The following is a 10,843-nucleotide window of genomic DNA, read 5'->3' as shown; positions in this document are numbered from 1 at the left end:
GCAGAAGTAAAGTTTAAGAAGGAGAATGGATGTAAGTAAAATGAATCAAAAGTACGAGGGGGGGGGCTGGAAAGTTCATGAAATCACCCAGAAGAAATAAAAATTGAAACAAATTGTTGTAGCCATTAGAAAGAGCATATATTGTAAACCTCTTATAATGCATATGATCCTTTTGTCATTGTTATTTTTTTTGTTTCACGTTCAGTAAGAAGAGATGGCGGAGGACCTAAGGAAATTTGAGAAGAATGAGCTTCGCAGTGTCATCAAGTTTTTCGTGTTGCAAGACAAATCTCCCATGGATATCCATAAAACTTTGCATGAGACTTTGGAGGAACATGCCCCAGGATATACAACAGTAGCCAAATGGGTGAGGCGTTTTAGGACTGGACATGGTGAGACTGAAGATGAACCCCGCTCTGGCAGGCCTGCAAGTGCAGTGACTAGGGAAAACATTGTCAAAGTGCACGACATGTTCATGGAGGATAAGCGCATATCCACCAAAACCATTGCTGCGTATCTGGGGATATTGCGTGAGTGTGTGGGTGTCATAATATCAGAGTATCTGGACATGCGGAAGCTCAGTGCGAAATGGAACCCAAAATGTCTGAATGCTGACCAGAAGAGAACACGAGTGCAGATGTCACGGGAGATCGTGAGCAAATTTCAACACCCTTATGATTTTTTGCGCTGTCTGGTGACTGAAGATGAAACATGTATTCACCATTATGATCCACAGACTAAAAAGCAACCCATGGAGATGCGCCACAGTGGGTCTCCTCGACCGAAATAGTTCCGAAGTCAAAGGTCAGCAGGGAAGGTTCTGGCATCGGCCTTTTGGGATAAGGACTGTGTCATCCTCATAAAATATCTTAAACAGGGTGAAAACATCAGTGCTGCTGTTTATTCCCAATATTTGATTGAATTGAAGGCGGCTCTGAAGGAAAAACGTCGGGGAAAAGTGAGCCGTGGTGTGCAATTTCTCCAGGACAATGCGCCCTCGCACAAGGCCCATCAAACCATGCAATTGCTGGCGGATCTGGGCTTTACCTGTGTACCCCACCCACCCTATTCCCCTGATATCGTCCCATCCGACTATCACCTCTTTCCAAACCTCAAAAAACATCTCAAGGGCACACATTTTCCGTCCGAAGAGGCACTGGTTGAGGAGGTGGAGGGCTGTTTTGCATGGCAGGACAAAACCTTCTATTTGAAGGGGTTACAAATGTTGAAACATTGTTGTGAAACGTGTATTGAGCTTCGGGGGGAATACCTTGAAAAATGTATTAAAATGGTTGTTCCAGCTGTATTCCTTCTGGGTGATTTCACGAACTTTCCAGCCCCCCCTCGTAAGATAGGAAGAAACATGTATTTGTGGGAGAATAAAAGCTGATATAAAGTAAAGTGTTCTCCAAGAAGACAGGATGAACATAATGGACTGTAAATTCACTAAGGAGAAGGAGAGAGATAAAGGAAATTGAGAGGTAGATAGAGAGGAACAAGCATTAGGAGGAGACAGCTTTTTTGCCAATTTTGGAAAATTGCAATGAAGACGATGAGTAGTAATTTGAAAAAATAAATGAATTTACACTAGCTTGGAACTTCGGTGACAACATGGAAAGTAAACTACTAAATACACTTGCCCTCTGAAAAGGCTTATTACATAAGGGAGAGTAATTAGAAGCATGTTGTCATAAGATAAGAGAAAGAGATTAACTAATTCCAAGGCGATAGAAGGAGACAAAAAGAAGCAAGTTCTCTAAGCAGAAGGAACACAGAAGGAAATTACTTACCAAGGAGGAGAAGGGAGATAGAAAGAATGGACTTCTTCAAAGAGAAGTGAGGAAATTTAAAGGATGATAATCCATGAAGGGGAAGAGGGAGATAGAGAGAACAGAGTGCAGCAAGGAGAAGAGACAGCGGCAAGAAAAAGTGAATGTACTTAGGTGAAGGAAGGGAGAAAATAGAAAGGAGAAAATAAAGTCAATCACTTACCATAACAGTTTGTTTTTCCACTCTTGGTACAGTTGAAGTAGAGCATCTGTTGAGGCTAAGCTCACTGATTGTCTGTGTTGTGGCAAATAACTTTTTGCTCACTCCCAGATCTAATGCAGAGAAATTTCTCCTCCATCTCTTTGGGAGGCCAATGAATTTTATATTATGGGTAGATCAGCATGTAGGCTGTTTTTACCCGTTATGGAATATTGGGATAAGCCCCGTAACTAAAACATAATTGAGGATAGGCCTCTAAAAAGGATTTGGCAGTGAAAATAGGTTCGCGATAGGAAGTGATAGGATCAAGACCTGTAGTTATAGCGGTCCTGAGTAACTACCACCGTATACCTGTTCGAATTGTCTCTTTATCCTTTTCTTGTACTGGAAATTATTTGTGAACCAGTGATAGTGTTGTGAAGTGTTCTTGTGCTTGAGTGTCGAGTTAAATTTACGGGACCGGGAAATAGGCCCGTTATATCATGGCCGGGAATCATACTCCGGACTCCCAATCCAACATGGACGGTGAGAAAGGTTCCAATAAACGTTCTCGCGAAGAAGTGGACGATACTCACCCCGATAAAATCTCCCGAAGTGATACACTTAATGTGTGCCCCCAGATTCCACCTACATATTGGTATGGTACGGATATGCCGGGTCCATACATAGTCCTATTTGACGGTATAGACAATAACGAGAAATTTCTTGCCGCAGGAAGTGTTGGTAACTTTCTCCGTAAGAAGGAAGTCCGAGTACACTTAGTGGAACAATGCGGTCGTAATCGCATTCGGGTGACTTTCCCCACCGCTAAAACTGCTAATGAGTTTCTCACGCGTAGTGCAATGCATCATGATATGGGAGTCAAACCGAGAATTCCATTATCGTTAATTCAACGGGAAGGACTCATATTCGGCATAGCTCATGACGTGTCAGAACAGGACGTTCTCGATGGCTTCGAGAGTCCTATCCCTGCCCTTCTGGCCAAGCGCATGAACAAAAAACTGTGGAAAGAAGATGGATCTTTCCAGTTAGCTCCCACTAAACTCTTTTGCATCACATGTGGCGGTAATTTTTTGCTGGCTAAAGTTATCATTAACAGTGAAATATTCGAGGTTCGACCGTGTATACGATCCATCCAACAATGCTCCAAATGTTTCCGGTATGGCCACTTAAATTTAGTTTGTAAATCAAAACCCAAGTGTGCCAAGTGTGGACTGGACTCCCACCCAGAGGACTGTGAAAGTACGGTGTTTTGCATGAATTGCAAGTTACCACATTCAGCCTTAGACCGTAACTGTCCGAGCTGGTGGTTGGAATCAGCTGTCCAAACCAGCATGGCCGAAAACAATATATCATATCGGGAGGCAAAACTCAAGCTGAAAGGCATCTTCCTCCCCACTCCCACTCGCGATGATGTTTATCGACCCCGAGTAACGAAAGAGGCATTCCCTGACTTGCAGCCTTCCCGCACAAAACCTTTCTTTACTAATCACACATTGCACTCCTAAAACAGGACATATGCCAATATATTTTCCCCGCTACGTAATCAACCTGACAGAGACTTTCCTGAAAATAAGTATTCTCAAACACCAACTGATTCTTCTCGCTTCAAGGTGCCATCCTTTAAGACCAATTCTTAACCACGAAACACTAAGAAATCCAAAATCCGCCCTTCCCCGAGGAAAGAAATACATCGCCGTCTGCGATGGGAAGATGATGATGTTGCAATAGAGTCCCCAGCTAGTTCCTCGACCCTTACCAACCTAGAGGAAGTGACATCCCAACCTGTAGGAAATAACGCATACCCTCTAAATAACACTCATTCCCATTCCAAGCATTTCCAACGCCATGAACAACCTGCCGAAAACAGCGAGGTGTATCAAGCACTATTAGATATGATTCTCAGCATGTGGGACACTGTTAGACAAATACGGGACAACACCCACCGAATTCGACTCATCCAGCACATTCAGTTTTTGACAGACAAACTTTTGACTTTACTCGAAGACAATGCCTAAGGTGACATCGGAAATGGGTACCATATTACAATGGAATGTGAATAGTTTCTCCGCACGTAAACTCGAACTATTAGATTTAATTGCTGAATACCACCCGCTTATTCTTTGCTTACATAAAGTTAAAGGTACGAAGCATGAGAATTATAGACTCGCCCATTATCACTTGTACGACAACCCTACGCACTAGCGTCGTACTGTCATATATGTTCATGAAACCCTTTCTCATACAGAAATCCAAATTCCACATACCCTTTCCCTCGTCCAGACCTTTCAACTAGAGTTAGTGGCTATCAGAGTCAACATTAATGACCGATATATAGTCATCATTTCATTATATATTCCCTCCTCAAACAACTCCCAAAGAATCCGATCTCACGACTTACAAGAGATCATATCCCTTGATCTGGGTCCCTATCTCATTCTCGGTGACTTTAATGGCCATCATCCCTCTTGGGGACATCCGTACGCGCACCGTTTGGTGAAAAATTTTGATGCATGGATTACATACAATCGGTTTATCCTTTTTAACGATGGCAACCCTACTCATTATCCATTAAATGGTAATCGGCCCTCCTGTATTGATCTCACAATTACTTCTCCCCGCTTGTATCATAGTTTTCATTGGGTAAAGGAACAAGATCTCCGTGGCAGTGATCATTCCCCCATATTACTTATAGCTCGTAGATCGGTTTCCACATGCTTGTTGAGAGAAAATAGGGAGTCGGTTCCAGTGAAACGTTGGACCAAAGCTTCCATAAAACGGGACGCATTTACAGCACAATTTACAAGCATTTGTGAGCAAACAACTCCCCACAATGACGGAAATATAACATACCAAAATTTCCTCCGTAGATTACAGTGGCAATAGACAATAGTGCCCATCGAAGTCAATATAGTAGTCCAATTAAATTTCCTTCCCTCAGTTGGTGGACCCAAGATGGTGCCTTAATAAAATATCAAAAAAGATATCAATTAAAACGATACGAATGAAACACTTTGCCGGGGGAAAAAATCGAACTTAGGCGACTGCAAGCTAAGGCGAAGAAAATATATTTACAAGCGAAAAGAGAAGCGTGGCATTCATTTTGTAATTCTCTCGATTGCACAGATAGCCTTAGTTCTATATGGAATAAATTTCATTCTATTAGGAATCTGGCCCAACCAAAACGGAAAAATCTCGATAGACAGTGGGAAGCAGCATTCATGCAAATACTCACGCCACCCTCTGTATGCGCATGAGAGGCAAAATCTTTTGCACAGAATTTCGATTTCACTGACGATTTCCCGGCTTTTAATGATATCGAAATACAACAAATTTTAGAAATTGTGCCGAACACTTCCCCGGGATATGACGGTCTCCCTTATGACATGCTCAAACATCTGCCATATCAAGGTATACAATTACTTGCTCACATATTCAATACCGTCTATCGCAGCGGATGAATCCCTATCGAGTGGCGTCACCATATAGTCCTCCCCATATTAAAACCTAACAAACCTCCCGCGGAGGCAAAGTCAATAGTATTAATACCAGTAGTTGGCAAAACTTTTCGAACGAACACTTCAACATCGCATTAACTGGGCGTTAGAAAAGAATAAGCTATTTTCGCCAACACAAATGTTTTTTCTCATGCAGCATGGTAGCCAAGATATAGCTACCCTTACAGTTGAAATTCAAAATAGCCAGATTATTCAAGATTATTGCTTTGGCCTATTCACGGACATAGAACATGCTTATGATGCTGTTCACATCCCGATCTTATATAACATGATGGTCCAACTAAACATACATCCTATAGTAGGGACCCTAATCTGGAATTTATATCACGAAAGAAATTTACAATTCTGGTTTGAAGATAGGCTGGAAGGCCCCCGTATAGCTCCCATGGGGATCCCTCAGGGTTTGCCCCTTAGCCCCCTACTATTTAATATTTATACCCACCATATACATCACCTAAATATGCACGGCTTTAAATTGTTACAATACGCCAACGATCTTTGCTGCTATAAATGCACTCCTGACCCCACGCAAAGCTTACTCGCCCTAAAGAAACCCGTCACAATTCTTACAGATCACTTAGATACCTTAGGACTCTCTATTTCCATTCCGAAATCCAAAATCATAATTTTTAACTCGAGAAAAATGAGCAGTTACCCTAATAATATCACAGAAATACAGCACATTCCAGTAGCCGACAATGTCAAATACCTGGGTGTATACTTCGATAGGAAACTAAATTGGGCAAGGCATATCCAATATCTCAAGGAAAAGGGGTTAAAAATTGTTAATTTACTTCGCTGTATTTCCACGACCAAGTGGGGAGGACACCCCCATACAATGCTATTATTTTATAAAAATTGTTTTCGAGCATTGTTTGATTATGCAGCACCAGCATATGGTGGGGTCAATCCAAAACTTTTTACGTCTATAGACGTATTACAACGACGAGCCTTACGTACATGTCTAGGACTCATGCAGTCCAGTCCCAATGTTACTGTATATTTAGAAAGTAATGAATCCTCTTTGTCACACCAACGCATCAAACTCATCGTGCAATATTTGTTCAAATCGTGGGCGCGACACGCTCATCCCTTTAATAAAACATTTGCTATTCAACGACAATGGTTTGGCCTCCCGATCCCCCTCCCCTCACTAAACGTTTTTTTTTCTTACAATGTTACAATATTGACCCTGAAGCTTACCACCAAACTTTTACCCCTCCGGACCCGCTTTTATATCAACTGAATATTCCCACAGAACCCCGAGTAGAGATACAATATGAAGATCATGGCAGACATAAAAATTATAGAGAATTGTGGTCCACATCAACCTTTATCTATACTGACGGATCGAAGTCTGCAGACGGTGTGGGATGCGCTTTTTACGTACCATCTCATAACATCACTCGACAATTTTCCCTCCCATTCGATATGTCTTTCTTCTCGGCGGAATGTTATGCTATCTATAAAGCATTACAATTTGCCCTGCAGTTATGCCTCGATCATTCTTTAATTCTTAGGGATGCATTGAGTGTACTTCAAGCGTTAGTACGAACAGGTCGGGCAGCACATAAGTTAACAGTATTTCCCTATCTTATTCTCCGAATCATGCTAGACCTACAACAGCATTGTCTGTCAGCAACCTTCACATATATTCGCGCCCACAGTGACCTCAGTAAATATCAAGATCGCGTTGATGTAATGGCTAAACAAGCGAGAACGAAAGAAACTGTTAAACTGATGCGCCTGCCATACACTGACCTCCTCCCATGGATAAAAATCAAAGTAGAACAACAATGGGACGATTGGTGTACCCAGCAACTCCACAATACCAATACATATAAATGGCATGCACAAATCGGCAACAAACGTCCTTGGTTTCAACACGTTAATCTACCCCGTGCAGTTTTAGTGTTTACCATGAGAATGCGTACAGGTCACGTTGTCATACATCCCATTTCATATACCGTGCCTGCAACTTCCTGTCAGTGTGGACAACCTATACAATCAACCACACATTTGTATTTACAATGCCCAATTCGACAACAACATACTCTATACAAACAGTTACAACGTGTGGGTATCCCATTTTTGATGTCCCTTTCGACTCTACTCTACGAACCACGGTCTGGCATCATGTGGATACTGTACAGCTTTGCAAGAAATCACAACATTGTAACATGAACAAACAGATACTTGGAATGTAAACTAACTTTCTCATAACAAACCAAATAGGACCCCTGGCAAGAAATCGCTCATAGGCGGTGTGTGCCAACCAAAGAAGAAGGAAGGAAGGCCTCTAAAAAGAAAATAAATATGTTTGATCAGAAATTTTTTACTCAATGTCTAAATATATACTCAATACCTCATTACCTAAAAATAGAATCAATATCTTAATATCTATTTATTACTTAACAAGAACTAAACTACACTATTTCAGAAGACCAAAATCTCCTAACCTAATTTTAAAGCTGAGATTGTAAAGATGCACTCAGCATACAAGGGAACAAATACAGGACAACATAACTGCACAAATTATTATCTTAATCATGGATCTAGGTGCCAGACACTTGTTGGCCTGCAAAAAGCAGTTACTGGGATGTAATACATAGAAATGAGGTTGGCTTTTGGGTGCCTTACCGAAAGGTCTACCTCTGTAAAATTTGAATTCATACAGAAATAAAACAGGAAACATAAAATACAATGTAATCGCAAATCAAGTAGTTTACATTTCTTTTAAATGTAAGTGGTTGCAGTCAATGTATTGGTTTGGTAAACATAAAAGTGGAAAATTTTCCCCTGTGTATTTTATCATGCCATTAAGGACACATTAAATACAGTGTTAGATAAAAAATTAGAATCTATATGTGATTGTGATGTATGTGATCAACTCATTTCAACCATTTATCTCATAAAGTAAGTGTAAGAAAGATTCAGTTTGAGGGAAAATAGTTCATTAAAATTTAGTTATATTGAGCGTTATCAGAAAGTACAATTGAATAATTTATTTCTTGATGTTGAAAATCACAAATTATAAAACCAGAGAAACACAACTAGTGTAAAATCTTTGTAAATCATCGTATTAAGTACTTTCTTATCCTGTTGTATGCAAGTATTCCTTGAATTCTCTTAATTTGCAGTTGTTATCATCAAATAACCGCTTTTCTCAGTGCAACTAATTCCTTTATTTTATACTTTAGGAAAGTATGCTAGAATATCAAGTTTTGTTTATGGTTTAGTTGCAGGCCTCTAGAAACAACAAAATATACTCTAGTTTCCACAGCACTATGTGCCACTGGTTTTTAATAGCCATCAGAAGCAACCAGTGAGAGTGTGCCTAAATGCTAAATGCAACCCTATGATGGAGGAAGTGACGAGTTTTATTGTCCATTTTTCACAAACATTTTGGATCCAAGAGAGGAGCAAAGACATCCCAATATTTTTGTTGTAGAACCAATACACAGTCTTCCAAAGGAAAAGGAAATGTGACATTCAGTGAATGGAAGAGAGAAGCATGAAGTGTGTAAATAATAAGTTGTGAAACCAGAAGACATTTGCTTCTAAAATACATTTTATGGCATCTAGATTACTGTTTCCACAGTGCCCTTCAAGATATGTGGGTTAGATAAGGGAAGAAAGTGTGCACAATTTACAACTATTTTGATAAAGTCAATATCTCCCATTAGTTGTCCCCTCGAAATTGTGATTAATGTCAAAATCTGAGAGTATGCTTAATTATCTTGTCAAAAAAATAAAATAATATTTAAAAAAATGTCAGAACACCAGAAAATCATCAACGTTGATAGGATATTGATAATTCATATGTTACTTATTTGCTACATATGCTTACAGCCCGAAACCAAGTGTTAGGTAATAATCAAAATTTAACTATTGATAACAACTAACAACTCGTTTGAGATGCCAAGTGAAGAATGCAATATTTTAAATCTGTTTGTAGCAGATCATGCCATTTACTTAAGTTTGAGTTTCACAAAGCCTGCATTTTATATTTATTTATACCACAGGACAATTCATCAAAATTTAATGATATTGTGTTCCAATATTTACCACACTCTAAGTAGTGGAAATGTTTAGGTACCATTATCAATGACAATGAGAATTGATAAAAGCATATGTTCATTATCAGTACAGTCATCATGGGAATTGCATTACTTAGATTTTAACTTTCAGTTTTTCCTTATAATATCTCTCACAATTATGAATTTTTGTCCTTGTAGAAAACTTCAGCTGTAAATGGATTACATGTAAGTAGAATCTTCACAATTGGAAATACTTTAAATGTACTACAATTAGTTATTGAAAAGTGCACAGAAATGTAAAGTCATATTCCAAATTTCAAGGGGATATCAAAAAGTAATTGAGTAAATTTTTTACAGCCAAACGGGAATGTATTCACAAAACTTGAAATATACGTTTGGAAGTACATGCATTTCGCCACCTTTCCACAAGATGGAAGATGTGTGCAACTCGCGCATGCCGTGAGGCTGTTGTTTCAAAATGGCAGCTACACTTGAGACGTTCAACACAGTTGAGCTGCAGAGTGTGACTCGGTTTTTGTGGTGAAAGGGACAGATACCACCTGAAATCTATCGTGAGTTGTGTTCAGTATATGGTGACACATGCATGACATTCACAAATGTCTGTCACTGGTGTGCAAAGTTCAAAGCAGATCATGTAAATGTCTTCGATAAACCCCATTCTGGACGGCCTCGCACATCCCACACACAGAGCAACGTTGATGCTGTGGAGGCATTGATTCAGGAGGACCAGCAGTCAACAATCCAAACAACAGCGGATGCAGGCAGTGGGCATTTCATGTGGCAGTGCATACTCCATCATTTATTATAAACTTGGGTATCGCAAAGTGTCATTGAAACGAATCCCCAGACAGCTCACACCACAGCCAGCCTTGAGCATTTGCTCGGGTGCCATAGGGCTGGAAATGCAATCCTCCACCGCATTGTTACCGGGGACAAATCGTTGGTTTTTCATTAACCAATACACTGAACGAAAGTGAAAGATTTTGGTATGGAAACACACACACATTGACCCAACCCAAAAAAATTCAAGACTACCCTGACTGCAGGAAAGGTTTCGCTTACTATTTTCTGTCATTCTTGCTGATTTTGGAGTAAACGGAGCAACTGTAAATGCTGCTGCATATTGTGCAACACTGTATCTACGAGCTGCTCTGCACCGTAAATATCCAACAAAATCTCTGGAGGAGGTCATCATTCTCCATGACAATTCTCATCCCCATGTGGCTGCATCAGTGATGCAAAAAGTCAATTCCTGGCATTGGGAAATTCTCAAGC

At 40.1% G+C, this 10,843-nt stretch overlaps 1 protein-coding gene across 1 annotated transcript; it reads left to right on the top strand.

The window, feature by feature from the left end:
* Positions 1-214: 214 nt before the first annotated feature.
* LOC145980166 (protein GVQW3-like) lies at positions 215-790 on the top strand. Its single transcript, XM_083113203.1, has one exon. The coding sequence runs from the start codon at positions 215-217 to the stop codon at positions 788-790; it is 576 nt and encodes a 191-aa protein (XP_082969329.1).
* Positions 791-10,843: the final 10,053 nt, after the last annotated feature.

The sequence above is a fragment of the Lepisma saccharinum genome, chromosome 27, assembly GCF_977018435.1.
Source record: "Lepisma saccharinum chromosome 27, izLepSacc3.1, whole genome shotgun sequence".
Lineage (NCBI taxonomy): Eukaryota > Metazoa > Arthropoda > Insecta > Zygentoma > Lepismatidae > Lepisma > Lepisma saccharinum.
Note: the sequence above shows the minus strand (reverse complement) of the source record. Positions and strands in the feature narration are given on the sequence as shown.